At 44.6% G+C, this 15,522-nt stretch overlaps 4 protein-coding genes across 9 annotated transcripts in view; 1 reads left to right on the top strand and 3 right to left on the bottom strand.

The window, feature by feature from the left end:
• Positions 1-611: 611 nt before the first annotated feature.
• Positions 612-10,013, top strand: LOC1273513 (sensory neuron membrane protein 1). Of its 2 annotated transcripts, XM_061644434.1 has the most exons (7): positions 612-981; positions 1,319-1,476; positions 7,860-8,256; positions 8,325-8,621; positions 8,689-8,892; positions 8,963-9,141; positions 9,554-10,013. In XM_061644434.1, the coding sequence occupies exons 1-7, from the start codon at positions 856-858 to the stop codon at positions 9,819-9,821; spliced, it is 1,629 nt and encodes a 542-aa protein (XP_061500418.1). In that variant the 5' UTR covers positions 612-855; the 3' UTR covers positions 9,822-10,013. The 2 variants fall into 2 exon arrangements, with proteins under 2 accessions (XP_061500418.1, XP_061500419.1); XM_061644435.1 differs by lacking the exons at positions 612-981; positions 1,319-1,476 and adding an exon at positions 7,479-7,764.
• LOC133391303 (mucin-2-like) lies at positions 5,735-7,416 on the bottom strand. Its single transcript, XM_061644442.1, has 2 exons — positions 6,093-7,416; positions 5,735-6,025 (listed from the first exon to the last, which is right to left on the bottom strand). Exons 1-2 carry the CDS (start codon positions 7,375-7,377, stop codon positions 5,823-5,825), a joined length of 1,488 nt encoding a protein of 495 aa, XP_061500426.1. The 5' UTR covers positions 7,378-7,416; the 3' UTR covers positions 5,735-5,822.
• LOC133391304 (chymotrypsin inhibitor Ani s 6-like) lies at positions 9,999-10,712 on the bottom strand. Its single transcript, XM_061644444.1, has 2 exons — positions 10,533-10,712; positions 9,999-10,456 (listed from the first exon to the last, which is right to left on the bottom strand). The coding sequence occupies exons 1-2, from the start codon at positions 10,612-10,614 to the stop codon at positions 10,248-10,250; spliced, it is 291 nt and encodes a 96-aa protein (XP_061500428.1). The 5' UTR covers positions 10,615-10,712; the 3' UTR covers positions 9,999-10,247.
• A 751-nt stretch (positions 10,713-11,463) lies between these two features.
• Positions 11,464-15,522, bottom strand: part of LOC1273514 (UDP-glucosyltransferase 2) — a 28,160-nt gene continuing 24,101 nt past the window's right edge. For all 5 annotated transcript variants that reach the window (XM_061644438.1, XM_061644441.1, XM_061644437.1 and 2 more), the window contains exons 5-8: positions 15,177-15,473; positions 12,857-13,521; positions 12,638-12,760; positions 11,464-12,532 (exon numbers count right to left, since the gene is read on the bottom strand). In XM_061644438.1, coding sequence (XP_061500422.1) covers positions 12,406-12,532; positions 12,638-12,760; positions 12,857-13,521; positions 15,177-15,473 — 1,212 coding nt within the window. In that variant the 3' untranslated portion in view covers positions 11,464-12,405. The remainder of the gene's footprint in view (positions 12,533-12,637; positions 12,761-12,856; positions 13,522-15,176; positions 15,474-15,522) is intronic.

Genomic DNA, 15,522 nt, shown 5'->3' with positions numbered 1-15,522 from the left:
CGCTGCGTCTGACGCACCACAGAGAGTGGTAGAACTTTCTCATCTAATTACCTACAATTAACATTATTTATTCTACCATTTTACACTACGGTACGGGCAGCCGACTGGCGGACAATTGAAAACAGAAATGCGTCCTTCCCACGTCGATCAATAGCACATTTGCATTTTCTCAAAATAGGTTTGGCGAGAATGTGTTTTACGCGCGTTTAAGGACACCTCGCAGCTTACGAGCCGGCAGCAGTAATAACTGCGCCATCTTCGAACGGTTCTGTCGATAATGTTAACTTGCACCGTTTGAAGCTGATGTCTTTGCTGTTTTTATCGTTTTTCGATTTGGCTGTTGTTGTTGTTGTATTGCTTCTCTCACCCCCACGTATCGCGTAGATAATCGTCGCAGACCGGGAAGTGAAGGTTGACCCACCCACCCGTTGCCAACCTGATGCGGGGGAAATGGTGATGATACGGACGATGATGATGATGATGGTATTGGAAAAAATAACAGATTTTGCACATCAAGCGAACTTGAAGCTTTTCGCAGGTGACCTCCAACACGCTGGCTGGCAGCTATCAAGGGCTATGCGCCCTCCGATTGCGGATCAGTCGACGTTTGGTGTTTGACGGTACGCAACGTGGACAGCCAAGTTAGCGCTAATTGTTGTGTTTCGGGGTTTATTTCAATCAATTGATAAATAAATATGCCTATAGTACTGCCTTTCATGTAAGGCTCAGTGTAAATGGGCTTTAGTTGATGTACCTGTACCTGAAGTTGGGATCTTTATCGTGCTCGGATTGCGTATTTAGCAAGGCGTACAACATAAGCTTGATTTTTGCATAGCAGCAATAACAAACGAATTGATGAAGATGGAGCTCAAGGAAAGAAATTTTAAGAAGATTGGACTCATCTGCGTCGCGGTGCTTCTGTGTGGTATGGTGTTTAGCTATGGGATATTTCCGTCGATTTTGCGTTTCATGATAAAGCAGGTACGTTTGACTAGAGTTCATTCTCGAGCTGCTTTTTTTGTGGCACATTTTTAAGTGATTGTAATGATTATCCCTTTACTGCCTTGAGAAGCGCCTGAAGGTATGCAATATTGGAAGGTTAGCTTCATAAAAACCTAAAGGCATAGAATCAAATGAAAATGGAATCATAATTGGCGTCGGGAAGATACAAGGGACAGAGCCATGGCCCAGCGCCGAACTGCAGGGTTAATCTTAACGTGCACTCATCTTGAATATAAACAAGCGTTATTGCCTTTTGTGCAACATTGTATTTCAGGCATTTAGTAAAATTTAATCATTGTTTTTTTACCACTTCCAGAACGTTCTGCTGAAACCGGGCACACAAATACGAGACATGTTCGAGAAGATACCATTTCCGCTCGACTTCAAGCTGCACATCTTCAACGTGACGAACCCGGATGAAATTATGCGCGGTGGCAAACCGCGCGTCAACGATATTGGACCACTTTATTTCGAGTATGTACCATATGTGTGCGAGTGTCTTTCTGTTCAGGTAGTTGAACATTTCAATCATATAACCTTTACTTTATTATTTAAAAGATAAGACTTGAGACATTAACGTCGCTCATTGTAGTATTGTTGCAATAATTGATATATTCACTAAACATCCTGCGAAACTACCCATTTCTAATTAAAACGATAAACAGTATCGGAAAGTTACACAAAATTCGGAAAGTCGTTGAAAATCGCTTCAGAAACGTGGACAGCTCCTTGCTGGAATGCATTCTCCACCATGAACTCGACGCACGTAGCCGCTAGCGCAGACACATCCTTCGGTGCAGCGAACAAAACAATATACATTCTGAATCATCGTCGAGCAAGTCTTCTGCACGCAGGGTCCACAGCACGAGTAGAGCTCATTGCGGGGGCACCGCCGAACTAGTATGCCAACCGCTGACGAGGATAAGAAATTTGAAAATAAGTTAAAACGTAACATTACTTCAGTTCAGCTGCTCTCTTACGACGCTGTCCCGACGATCCTGCAGAGAGAGAACACAACACGGATGGGTTTACAGACTGTGCACGGTTCAACCCAACAGCAGTGCATAGCACAAGACTGCAGGCAAACATAATCTTTAAAGCAGACACCATGATTTTCGTTGTGTGAAACCGGTACTAAACTGAATCAGCGGCCCCACGGATGGCTAGATCCTGCTGAAGTTCGATTGTTTTATAGCCGGAAGAATCTCGGCAAATGGTGTAGCCTGCTGGGCTAATTTGAACAGTTGCGCGCATGTTTTCTTCTCACCAGGAGTATAGTTTACCTTTCGTCTGGTGTGTTGTAGTGGCTTGATGTGTTTGCGTATTTTATTTTTGCATCTGATACGACACATGTAACCGGGATAACCTTCCAGGGTATACCCTCGAAAAGAAAACATAATCAAACTGATCTTCTCGCTACTAAGGAATGATCATAGTCTATTCCATCCGTGCTGAATGTTGCTACCCTGCCTCTAAGCAAGTTGCAAGAAAACGTTTTGCACGGTTTTACGAGTCAGTTTTTCAAAATGAACTACAATATTCAACGCTCGCAAGATGTTTTATTTTTAACAACTGTAATATGATTGGTGATCATTTTCGTGTGGTTTCCTAAATATATGCGATAGCTGTGATGTTGAAAAATATCTCAGAGCAAGGAGGCATTAAGAACTGACTCGATAAAATGTGTGTGTTTAGAGTATTTGTTCCAATAAAAGGAAATTGTTTGGGAGTGGTTTTCAGGAAATGTTTATTTTGTCGGTACAGAAATTTCTATAAAAGACATCATTGGCAAACACGGTGCAATTTTATAACTTTTAGTTCAAATCGCCAATATTATAATCTTATTGTATGTCGAGCCATTCCTTGCTTGTGACTGGTTAATATTTAAGATGCACTGTAATGAAGAGGTTTTTTTCATATTCAATTAACCTCATTTCAAAAATCAATCTCAGAGTTTTTCGTTTTCCATGGTGCAGATTTTTATTCTTATTTCATCTATGATCAATCACAATGTCTTTCCTACGTAAGAAACAATTCTTTAGTTGTCATCATTTCCGCTAGTTTTAGGCCGCTATGTGTTCCGTGCGTTTACAATTATTTTCGACCAGATGCGCATTGCGCATCGCGCACGCAGCCTCCGTCCGCCCATCGACGCGTGTATCCGTCAGCGCAGTAGCATCCTTTGTAGCACCGTTCGCTACAGTACCTGTTGCGGGACATATTATCACAGGTCAGCTCGAAACACATTCCGCAGCAGTAGTAGACCTCATTCGGCCCGCATTTCACTGCAAAAGAATAAGGACATCGTTAGCACCAAGCTGTTGTTAGTAGCACGAAAGCAGAGCACTTATTTTGTCGCTTCACTTCTGCGTACGTACTGTGGCGGGTGCAGGCCAAAACATCCCTGTTTGGAACTATCCTCTGAGCTGAGCCACAGGAGGCCACCACACAAACAATCAGCAGCAGTAGTAAGCACTTCATCGTCACGCTCTGTTACTCAGGTTTCTGATGGAAGCGTCTAAAACACGGGAACAGTTTTCGTCTGTTCGTTATATGGCCCAAGCTGGCAATGTTCTAGATCGAAGCGCCACCTGATCAAATACAGAGAGATGGGACAAATGTTTTCACGCGCAGCAGTGCAGTTGTTTTCCTTCCATCTAGGGATGCCAGATGAACGCGTGCCTGCGTTTGAACGCCAGTTTTGGCAACTTCCAGAATGGTTGCCTTGTGCAAGTAAAATTATTTTGTAACAATTACAATTTTATTAAGCTGCTAGTTGCAGTAGATGTTTTTCTATCCAAGGGACTTGCTAATGTAAAGTACATTGTGTAAACAGAGACACGTTTTTTGCGATTGTGGAATAACCCTTGCATCTATTTACAAAAACAAACTGCAAGTATGTACAAAAATTAAAATCATGAAGAATAAGGTTAGCCTTTGGTTTCCTCAAAAGTTGCTTGATAAGTTATATCTATGAATTTTCATATCTGTGTATATCTCTTATTCTTACTCAAGTGTGTACTTCGATTCTATAGTAAGTTTTCTTGTTCAGCAATAAATGCGTTCCGAACACATCAGCGTTATTCAAATATTTAAGATCGAATATCAAAAGTAATAGCCAAAAAACATTTAATATATGACTAATTTTGTTTAAACATCATGAGTATCGATACTAATTTGACTATTTATTCATTTTTGTGCTGTGTAAAAGTCGGTAGAAAAAAAATTAGAAATGAATTAGAAAATAGAAAATTAGGTAGAAATTTAAAAATTGAAAAACAATTCGAAAGCCGCGTACTAAGAAAATAGATTCTAATGTCCTTGCAATATTTCACCTCAATTAAGTTCATGTACTTTTGTAATACCGCTTCAAGGTGATCACATGTGGTCTGTGAAATTAAAACAGTAAATAATAATACTCATGCGCACGTGTAGGTAAACACAAAGATGCTCCAGTAAGCGAATTCAATAACAAGCGTTGAAACGTTATAGGCATTGATCGTGAATTATTTCATCCTTGCGTTAAATGCAAGGTGCATTGAAGATATCAGGTGGTGGCATCTGAAAATTTGTCACATGACATAAGTTCCCGGGATTCAATCCTTTGTCTTCGTTTTTTAACTTGTTGATCTATTTTATCTACATATTATTTTTTTAATCGATTACACTTATTTTTCGTATTTTGGGGTTTGCAAATTCCTATGTGACATTATAAAATATATGGGACATAGGTATTGCAGTAAACAATGATAAAAACAAGTATTTTTTTCGTGAAAGTTTTGTATACTTTACTGTTTTATCGACATTTTTAAATATACCAATTAAAACATCTTTGCTATCAGTTCTTTTTACATTCATTCATCACTGTCTACGAGATGCATAGACGACTTAAAAGAAATTGGAGATTTTATCTCTTTGATCAACTTCAACTCTTTCGTAAATATGACCCATTTTTTGTAACAATCAATAAACGTACAGAATTGCACTTAAGAAACAAGAAATCTGTTTTGTTTACTTTGTTTCGTGTGCGCAGACCAACGGTAAACGAGCTTAAAATGACGTAAGGTCCCTCGCATCGACTTTTCAAATGCACTTTTCCACCACCTGATCTGTATAATGCAGAATGAGACAATGACACAGTGAGATAATTAAACATATATTCGAAAACAGATGTGTCAAACTATTAATATTAATTTGTTTAGTAAGCAACTTGTTCACTTAAAAATCAATTAATGTGCCGTAATATCTTGGTAGAATATGAGTGTGAGTGCGTGAAAAACTTGGCATTTCATTTGACCGTCAATGCACGATGCAGGATAAAAGTTGCGTACATAAATTTAAACTAGAAATTCAGCCATGTTCATTTTGGGTTTGAAGTTTTTTCAAGTTTCACGGCGTGAAATTCTCTCGATACGTCTGGTTGCACTGTCACAAATCATCTACTACTTTGCATACTTTTAGGCGGATCGATGTTATCGTTACTCATGTATTGGATGCTCGCCAGGTACGTTTGTTAAACACATTCACGCAAAGTAATGAAAGAGATGAGAGAAGCGTGTGTATTTTGCATTGTTTAATTTATTCTATAATTTTTATTTGTCAAAAGTTGGTTCTCTGCAAAAAGATACTGTTGTAAATCAATGCCAAAATGTATCGTAAATGGTGTACTTTATTACAGACATTCACATGTAAAAATGTTCACTACAACTACCGCCTAGCAACTACACAGCTTCAAGATACCATGTATTCAACTGTATGCTTTAAGGTGCATTGGTCGCAATTTATCTTTTTATTTTAAACCCATTCTTTTAGTCCCTGCTCTACTCTTTGATGTAGGGTGGAAACTCTTGCTTCGGGCAGGCTTTGTACGAAATGCATGGTCCCTTCGGATGGGCACGCACGAATCCTACCTTGCAGAAGCAACCCTGCACACAGCCCCTATCTTGACAGGTAACATATCCCCGGCACGTGTTATAGGCGCACTGTCCGCAGCAGTTAAACACTTCATTTTCACCGCAAGTTGCTGAAAGAAAAAGATCAAAATCTCAAATAAGATATCATACATTTGATTGTTAATAGTAACTCAGTACTTGGAATGCATTTTGTAGTAGTGGTGCGTATGGTTGTAGTCGGTGGATAGGTGAAAGTTGTTTTCGGTGGTGTAGTTCTCGTGGTACTGCGAGCGGTAGTCGGTGGTGTCGTTTTCGCGGTGGTGCGCGATGATGTCTTCGCAGTGGTGCGCGATGATGTCTTCGCAGTGGTGCGCGATGATGTCTTCGCAGTGGTGCGCGATGATGTCTTCGCAGTGGTGCGTACTGTAGTGTTCGTGGTGGTACGTACTGTAGTGTTCGTGGCAGTTCCAGTTGTGGCAGGCGTAGAAGAAGCTATCATGGTGGTTAGAGTCGTATTTCGTGTTGTTGTATAATTCTGGCTCGTCTGGGGAGATGTTTCTTGGGTGACTGGAGCTTTAGTTACTGTCGGTGCTGTATCAGGAACAGTAGTAGTCTCATTTGCAACCGGCGCAGTAGGTACTGGTGCAGTAGTTTCAGTCGGACTCGTCTCTGGACATGTTTCTATGGTGATCGGAGGCTCAGGTTCTATCGGAGTTGTACCAGGATCTGTAGGGGTCTTCTCTGTTACTGGTGTAGTTGTGTCGGGACATGTTTCTTCGGTGATGGCAGTCTGAATTTCTGTCGGCATTGTATCAGGAACTGTAGAGGTCTTCTCCGTTACTGGCGCAGTTGCGTTAGTCGGGCTCGCCTCTGGAGAGCTTTCTTGGGTGACTGGAGTTTGAATTACTGTCGGTGCTGTAGGAGCCGTTGTAGTCTCATTTGCAACTGGTGAAGTAGTTTCAATCGGACTCGTCGCGGGAGATGTTTCTTCGGTGATGGGAGCATCAGTTTCTGTCGGTATTGTATCAGGATTAATAGGAGTCTCATCTGTTACTGGCGCAGTTGAGTCAATCGGGGTCATCTGGGGAGATGTTTCTTCGGTGATGGGAGCATCAGTTTCTGTCGGTATTGTATCAGGATTAATAGGAGTCTCATCTGTTACTGGCGCAGTTGTGTCAATCGGGGTCATCTGGGGAGATGTTTCTTCGGTGATGGGAGCATCAGTTTCTGTCGGTATTGTATCAGGATTAATAGGAGTCTCATCTGTTACTGGCGCAGTTGTGTCAATCGGGGTCATCTCGGGAGATGTTTCTTCGGTGACGGGAGCCTCAGTTTCTGTCGGCATTGTATCAGGAACCGTAGAGAACTCATCTGTTACCGGCTCGTAGGATATTGCAGTTGAGTCAATCGGGCTCGTCGCAGTGTAGGATACACAGAGGGCCAATATATAAAGTGCAAAGAAAATTATCCTTATCTTCGCCATCGCTGATGCGTATACAACCGATAGGACAGTGGAATAGATGCGCCGCTGTATCGATGCTGCATAATTTAAGTACTTTCCGAGCTGCGGCTCAACTGCACAAACAAAATGTTCTTTTTCTTGATAGGCTTGTTTCTGCTGTAGCTTCTACGTGTTGTTACAAGGAACATACCGTCATCTGAGTAAGATAGGCTGCACAACCATGGCAACCTACTTTATCGTGCGAAAAAAAAGAGTGAAAAGCCTTGAAATGGTTTCCGCTCTAGGTGAAATGCTTTGCCAATTTTATAGAACGCAAGTGTATTGTCGCAGGTGTGCAAATATGTTGTACGTCAACGTACACGTCAACGGTGTGTTGCTTCTGCAATTTGAGGTTCTTATTATTACGAAGTTTGGAAACAGTTATAGAGACAATTGTAAAAATAGTTTTAACTGGACTTTTCAGAATTTCTAGCACCTCATTTTTGATTAATTTCCATTGCCAGAGAATGGAAGGAAAAGTATGACACGGTGGACAACGTGGAGGAAGACACGCTCACGTTCACACTGCGCAACACATGGATATTCCGGCCCGATCTGTCCGCCCTAACTGGCGAGGAAATTGTCACCATACCGCATCCACTCATTATGGGCGTTCTGCTGATGGTGCAGCGGGACCGCGAAGCAATGATGCCGCTGGTCAAGAAGGGCGTCAACATCCTGTTCGATCCGCTCGAGTCCGCCTTCCTGAAGGTGCGCATCATGGACCTGCTGTTCGATGGCATTTACGTCGACTGCAGCAGCCAGGACTTTGCTGCGAAGGCGCTCTGCTCCGGCATGGATTCAGAAGGTGCAGTTATGCCGCACAACGAAACCCACTACAAGTTTTCCTTCTTTGGCATGGTAAGTAAGCGAAGTGTGATGCACACCACAACTCGCTTGTATGACCTTGTATGCACTCCGATCGGTAGCGCAATCACACCGAGGCAGGCCGTTGGGTCGTGTACCGGGGCGTGAAGAACATTCGCGACCTCGGCCGGGTGGTATCGTACAACGAGGAAACGGAGATGGACATCTGGGACGGGGACGAGTGCAACCAGTACATCGGTACCGATTCGACCATCTTCCCCCCGTTTCTCACCGCTCAGGATCGGCTATGGGCATGGTCGCCCGAAATCTGTCGTTCGCTCGGTGCGCACTACGTGCACAAGTCAAAGTATGCCGGGCTGCCGATGAGCTATTTCGAGCTGGACTTTGGCGATCTTAAGGTAAACACCGCGGATATTACGTTGTAAACAAGCAGGCAGGTGATATTTCGTACCCTTCCGTTTGCAGAATGAGCCGCACAATCACTGCTTTTGTCGCGATGCGCCCGACGATTGCCCACCGAAGGGCACGATGGATCTGTCGCCCTGTCTTGGGGGACCCATAATCGGCTCAAAGCCCCACTTCTACGGCGCCGATCCGAAGCTGGTCGAAGCGGTGGACGGGCTGGCACCGAACAAGGCAGCACACGATGTCTACATTCATTTTGAGCTGGCAAGTATTTGCTGGGTTTCGTTCACCCGTGTTCCTATTTGATATCCATATTTACCTCCCCGGTCTGCAGTTCACCGGAAGTCCGGTTTCGGCCGCAAAACGGCTACAGTTCAGCATGGAGCTCGGCCCGATACGAGACCACGAGCTGTTTGGTCAGCTGCCGGACGTAATTTTGCCCATGTTTTGGGCCGAAGAGGGTGCCTCGCTCAACAAAACCTGGACCAATCAGCTGAAATATCAACTGTTTCTGTAAGTAGCGCACCTGTCGTCTGCTCGTCGCGCAGAGCAGTGCTCTACAACTTTTTTAGGATCGCGGACCACTTGGCTTTGAAAATACATTTACCGCGGCCCACAGCTAATGATAGCATACATTATATAGCCTTAGTTCAAAGTTTTTAATTAAAAATATGTTTAAATCTTGTTCTAGACGTGCCTGTAAAAAAAAATTAATCTGATTGAGTTAATTTGGTCTGATGATTAAATCAATTTAATTGCACGATATGTATCGTAATAAGCTTTTCTTTTAAAAAATCAATTTTTTCGCGGACCACTACTGTTAACGCCATGGACCACAAGTGGTCCGCGGACCACAGGTTGGAGACCACTGGCGCAGAGAACGCATCGCACACAAATAACCTTTCACCTGTTTGCTTTCTCCCAGGGGGCTCAAGTTTAATGCCACTGTCAAATGGTTAACCATCATCATCGGTACGGTCGGGGCCGTCGGGTCGGCGTACATGTACTTTCGCAAGGAAACCAAAACAACCGACGTGGCCCCGGTGGATGTATCGACCCCGGACACCAATCCGTCGTCTGCCAAGGATGGTGTTGTGAACGTTTCGCTCGGCAGAAACCTGCCGCCCGTTATCGACGGGTTGGACAAACCGCCGAAGCTCAGGGCGACCGAGCTTCAGCAGGAACGGTACTAGTGTACAGGAAAGAACAGAATTTGATCTTTAGGTATTGTAGCTGTTGTCATACGAAGTGTCGTTTACATTAGTTTCGTAGTTTTTTTTTAATTATTCAATCTGCTTCATAACACATATGCAGCTGCAAAAATGATACAATGGCATTTGATTGGCAGAGTACAATTACAATAAAACACCTTTGCTATGTTGGGATCGAAATTGTTTATTATATTACTACGTGTATGCATATTCCCGGTATGGTTGGACCGAAACCCGTTTTCAAAAGAATGTGTAATCAAATTTTGCTCGGGTCACAATTTAATTACACGCAAAATTCAATATCAAATTCATTCTTGGTTTATTCTTCGTGGAATACCATTTTTCGCTGTCCCGTTTTGATATGAAAAATTCCACCGAAAAGGGTAAAAAGCCGGTTTTGTAGTAACACTATTTACGTGGCGGGCGGGTTGGAATAGTTCGGGGACACTTGTCCTGCCGAATGCAGGGACCGTCCGGTGCGTACTTCCTCACGTATCCCTGCTTGCAGTAGCAACCCTTGTAGCACACGTCCGGACATGTAGTATCATCCTCCAGGGCACAAGTGCGCTGAATGCACGAGCCGCAACACTGGTACCGCTCCCGGGCTGGGCAGATTTCTACAAAAAAGCAATCATCATAAACATACATGGATCCTTCGCGGTAGTATCAATCGCAACTGAGCGGCATGCTTACCCTTCACACAACCCGCCTTTTGTGCACCGATTGTAGCGAACGCTACGATCACTATAAAACACACTACCAATGAGTAGCGCATTGTTCCGCTTGGTTTGCCTTCAGTTAACGGGTAAAGATACTGCTGATTTATCGTCCGATGGTCTCGAAGTGATCTTAATATGTACCCAAGCTTGCCCGTTTTGTTCCAGGCATTTTGGTGCGAACGCCGTTGTTCTTCTGCACGATCGGGAACGCGTTCAGTTGTGCAAATTAAGGTAGACGAAACGTTCTCCTGTTCCCCGATGTCAGTTTGTTTGTTTGTTATTCGTTTGGTTTCTTTACTACATGTTTACACATACTCGGAACCCGCCCAGGAAGTTAAAAAAAACAGTTTTCAGTGTTTGTATCAATTTCATGGAAAGCCAGAAACATGACATGGCGCCTGATAGGTATGCAATCAGCGTGCGTGATGGATTATAGCATGTCGGCATTTGCAGCGTTACACTGGTAGTCTGTTTGATACGTAATCGCTACGATTTTTTTTAACAAAAACACAATACTCCTATAAGCATAAAAAACTGGATAATTTTTATTAGGAATAAAGCAAACAAATTGACAAATAAGAGCATACATATTCTTTTTTTATTTATAAGACTTAATGTGTTGTAGCAAAATAAATTATATTTTCGTTACTACCTTTTACATTGATTAGTTTTTCCACTGCTCTTTTCTAGAACACGCTTGAAGTTCTCAATATTCAACAACAATAATACTAATTATAATAAACAATAAATCATTTATGAGCAAAAAAACTCATTAAGCGAGAATAGTTCGTATTAATATAATTCGTAGAGTTCTTTCATAATATGGTTTCACTGTTTGTTATCTGTGATATGCATTTACAACCCCAATGTATAGTTTTACCCACACCAAACCCAAACACTAACACTTCTTGTTTTCCCAGTTTGTTTTTCGTCACAATAATTTATTAAAGCGAACCACTCCGCTTTACGTGTTAATGTATTTACATGGAGGTGATCAATAATACAATTTACAAGGTGTTTGCTACCGTTGACGTTGCAGCCACAGCAGCCTGTTTCCCGCTCGGTGCATTGGCTTTACAAGCTGCTTGGCGTCGTCTACTTTTTTTCCCCACCCAACAACGCAGAGCTTAGCGCAAACAGCCTCAACTTACGATTACGTTGCGAGTTACAATAATCCCCATACCAATAAATACGCACGTTCTATTGCTGTACGTTTACAACATCATCTGTAACATCCTGCCTTTACAATACTAACATGCAGATGGGTTTTAAGCTTTTCCTTGGTAAAACTTCATTCATCCTTCACACCAACTTATCACAACTTACAACTATTCACACTGTGGTTCTGGTTCTGTATTGGTTTGTCAGTTGCACTTCTAACAGGGTTCGTCGGGCGATCGAATCGGACGGTTGAACCGGCTCTAGCAAAACAAAAATAAACATATCACATTTATTAATTCGAGAGCTGCATCGGAATTGGATCGTCTAACTGCCCCCGTGTTTAAATTATTGCACAAAAAAAAAGACGTTAACGAAACCCGAATAACAAGTTTACGCCGAAACGGAGGCGCCTCAGAAACAGTTCGACTGATATCGTGTTACCCTCTACGTTACGCAATACTTTGTTGTTGTTCACTTGGTTCTAAATGCACCATCCCCGAATAAAAACGAACTTACTGTACACTCGCTGTCTAGTCATTTCTTTGTTAAAAAACCCCTTTTGTAAAACTAAGGTGCGCTCTACCCATTTTGCACACGTTCAAACACTGCTTGCGTAATAAGTTAGTTACGTGGTCCTTCCATCTTCCCTTTGCTCATTTCGCTGTTTATTTTCCTGGACCCTGTTCTCAGTGAAGTTTCTCCTTGCCCAGCTGCACGATTCGTGGGTTCAGATACAGACGGGTCAATGCTCGCAGCAGGTAAACGACACCGATCAAGAATAGCACCTGATCCAGACAGTAGTACTGGAGGAAGCTGCAATTAAAAGGAATAGCAAAAAAACGGAAGCATTAGTATCACTTTGCACACATTTGGATCATCATTAGGTTTGTTTTTGTGACTAGTCTTGCCTAGACTCACTTTAAGTTTCGTGCCGGCGACTGCAAATGGTATGCGCCATTGTGACGAATCACGTACTCCGTCCAGTAGATGGCCGTCTCGAGCGGTGTCGATCTTTGGTCTTTCAGCAGAACCTGCCGTCGTCTAGGAGTGTTAAAAGAGAGAGTAAAAAAAAGGGGAATGAATAACGCATCATCATTATCTCGTTGGCAGAACACATTCTCCTCTTCCTTCACTTACTTGGCCTCCCGGCGGTACGTAGGGTCGTGGATCACCTTGTGGATGGCACGCACCAACCGCTCGCTCGTGATCGTTTCCAGGTCGAGCTTCAGGGCGTACCCGTCGGCGACGGCCTTTGCCGCGTTCGCATCATGGTCGCAGAACACGGGCATGGTCACGACCGGCACACCGTGGTACACCGTTTCGAACATGCTGAGCAGCCCACCGTGCGTCACGAACGCACGCAGCTTCCGGTGGCCGAGGATGTCCTGCTGCGGCAACCACCGGCCAATCTTAACGTTCGCCGGCAGATCCGTCAGCAGCGCGGGGCTCGCCTCGTACTTCCACAGCACCCGGTAGGGGAGGCGGGCAAACGCCTGTACCAGCAGCTGGCGCAGATGGTCCGGCATGTTGGCCGCCTTCACCGACGAGCCCATCGATACGTAGATAAAGCCCGATTCGCCCGCCCCGGCAATGAAGTCCTCCAGATCCTTGGGCAGCGGGGCGGCCGGTTTGCAGTGGATGCAGGCGATTTCCGCCACGTTCGGCAGGAGCGGCCGGGGGTACGTTACGCTCGCCTGCCCATTCTGCAGGATGAAGCTCACGTTGCGGGACAGGTTCCAGATGTTCGGCACGTCCGAACCGAGATGGCGCCGCACCATGTGCTGCAGGTAGAGCATCGAGGGCTGCAGAATGGAATGGAGATAGCACACGAATGGATAATTGTTATGAATATTGTGTTACTACCCGAGAATGCAAGGCGGCAAAGATGCCGCTTCGGGTGCGTTTGCAAGGTTTTATGTTTCTTCGCGGTTTGCCACTGCCAGCCGGAATCCATATTTTTCCACCGAAAGCCACGCGCGCGCGCGAAAAAGTGTGAAAGATGATACGAAAATTAATTCTGTGTAATCGCCCTTTTCTGCGAGATGGCATTCAGTGGACAGCTTTGGCAGTGCAGTGGGCGAACCTTGCCAATAGCGGGGCAAGTTGGGGACGATTTTCCTCACCTTGACACAGCCGAACCGGTCGGACTTTTGTGTGTGCGTTTTTGCACCCGCCGGACAGAACGAAACCCTGGCGGCAACGAGCTTAAACATGCAACGTGTCACGGTGATCGAGTGCGTGTGTGTGTTTGTGTCATTTAGACGGAGTCCACCGTGACGGAGAGGACGAGCCAAATGGTAATTGGCAGGGGATGCATTTCCAAGCCTTACTAAAACTAGACCAAGACTAGCAAGAAATGCTTACGCAGTGTGTTTGAGAGGTCGGCTGAAACGAGCCCCAAGCCTAGTACTCGTGACCATGTGTGGGGGTAGTGTTGCCAACTACGACAACCGGTACAGTACGTTGAAAAACACGGCCGCGACATCACATTCAAGGGCGCATGGCTCCCTTTTTCGGCGTTACGCACGGCACGGTTCAATTCTAGCTAAATGGAGGCGTTTAAAAGGAATCAGCAGTTTGCTAAGCTCGGCTTTGCCGCAGTACCTTCCTCGCACCCGGTTCGGTTACTGGTAACATGCCATCAGCTCTAACTCAAACTCCAAAGTTTCATAGATCAAAAGTCAAACAGACAAACCGGAGTGCCGATTGATGCGGTGAAAAGTAGCGAACTAATACCAAAGCCGAACCACACACACACACACGCACCGCAATGTCATTAATGAGCAGTAATCCTTCAATTTTTGTACATCGTCGTGTTCAGTTGAAAGACTCAGGTTATGCTAGGCTTTGTGTTGCGCTATGTATATTGGATGGATTAAATATTCTAACTAACGATTACCTCATTTTACCCTTTCTATCTATTGTCCAAATCATTCGCCCAGCGTGGGGTGCGTTATTATCTAAAATTCCCTTCACCGCTTTCCAACCTTCTTGCCTTTTTGGAGTCAATATTATATATCCCTCCTGCCCTCCCCCAAACACCGCTAACCAGCACCTAATTGGTAAGCACCGTGCGCTTGGAAAGCCGATCCATTAACGCACCAATCGATGTCGATCGGGAATAATTAGTGAAGTAATTATCCTGCCACTGACCCGTGAAACCTGAAGCGTTTCATTTGCGCGGGCCCGCACTAAACTACCCAGTACGCCCGAAAGCCCATTACACGGTGAGGTGAAGCAAAATCGCTCCCCACCCCCCAGATGGCGTTGGACGTGAAAGGGTGAGCCCTTTTAGAATGGCGATAGGCTGGCGCTACACGGACAGGCGAATGATCGAATGTGTGTATTACAAAATGGTCTACCGTAATGGTGGTTCTGAGGAATGTTACACTGTTTTACTGGTGGTGAAACTACGCGGCCCTTGCGGTTTAAAATCAATACCAGTGGCTCTACTTACGGTGTACACTACGTCGCCCACCAGCGTGTAGAACGCGTTGGACAGGCGCTCGAAGAAGCGCATGTCGTCCGTCACCGGGCGATAGAAGGCGGGCGTCGTCGAGTACGGTACGGGATTGCCCGCCAAAGCCATCGTGCCGGTGTAGAAGCCGACCGTGTTGATGTACATGAACGGTACGCCGAGCCGGTACACCAGCCCGAGGGCACATTCCGGGAATGCGCCGTCCAAGATCATGAGGTCAAACTTACGCCCCAGCAGGTCCATCGTTTCCTTGTCCTCTAGCGTTGCGTCGCAAATCTGTAAGTAGTTCGGAGGAGAAGAAAAGGAAGATAAAGTCATCCTATAA

Source organism: Anopheles gambiae, chromosome 2 (assembly GCF_943734735.2).
Source record: "Anopheles gambiae chromosome 2, idAnoGambNW_F1_1, whole genome shotgun sequence".
Classification (NCBI taxonomy): Eukaryota; Metazoa; Arthropoda; class Insecta; order Diptera; family Culicidae; genus Anopheles; species Anopheles gambiae.
Note: the sequence above shows the minus strand (reverse complement) of the source record. Positions and strands in the feature narration are given on the sequence as shown.

Excerpts from the sequence above, each read along its gene's own strand:
- LOC1273513 (XM_061644434.1), top strand. The coding sequence starts at position 856 with ATGAAGATGGAGCTCAAGGAAAGAAATTTTAAGAAGATTGGACTCATC. Across the intron at positions 982-1,318 it reads TGCGTTTCATGATAAAGCAG|AACGTTCTGCTGAAACCGGG; the intron begins GTACGTTTGACT and ends TACCACTTCCAG. Across the intron at positions 8,622-8,688 it reads TGGACTTTGGCGATCTTAAG|AATGAGCCGCACAATCACTG; the intron begins GTAAACACCGCG and ends TTCCGTTTGCAG.
- LOC133391303 (XM_061644442.1), bottom strand. The coding sequence starts at position 7,377 with ATGGCGAAGATAAGGATAATTTTCTTTGCACTTTATATATTGGCCCTC. Across the intron at positions 6,026-6,092 it reads TACTACAAAATGCATTCCAA|CAACTTGCGGTGAAAATGAA; the intron begins GTACTGAGTTAC and ends TTTTTCTTTCAG.
- LOC133391304 (XM_061644444.1), bottom strand. The coding sequence starts at position 10,614 with ATGCGCTACTCATTGGTAGTGTGTTTTATAGTGATCGTAGCGTTCGCT. Across the intron at positions 10,457-10,532 it reads AAAGGCGGGTTGTGTGAAGG|AAATCTGCCCAGCCCGGGAG; the intron begins GTAAGCATGCCG and ends GCTTTTTTGTAG.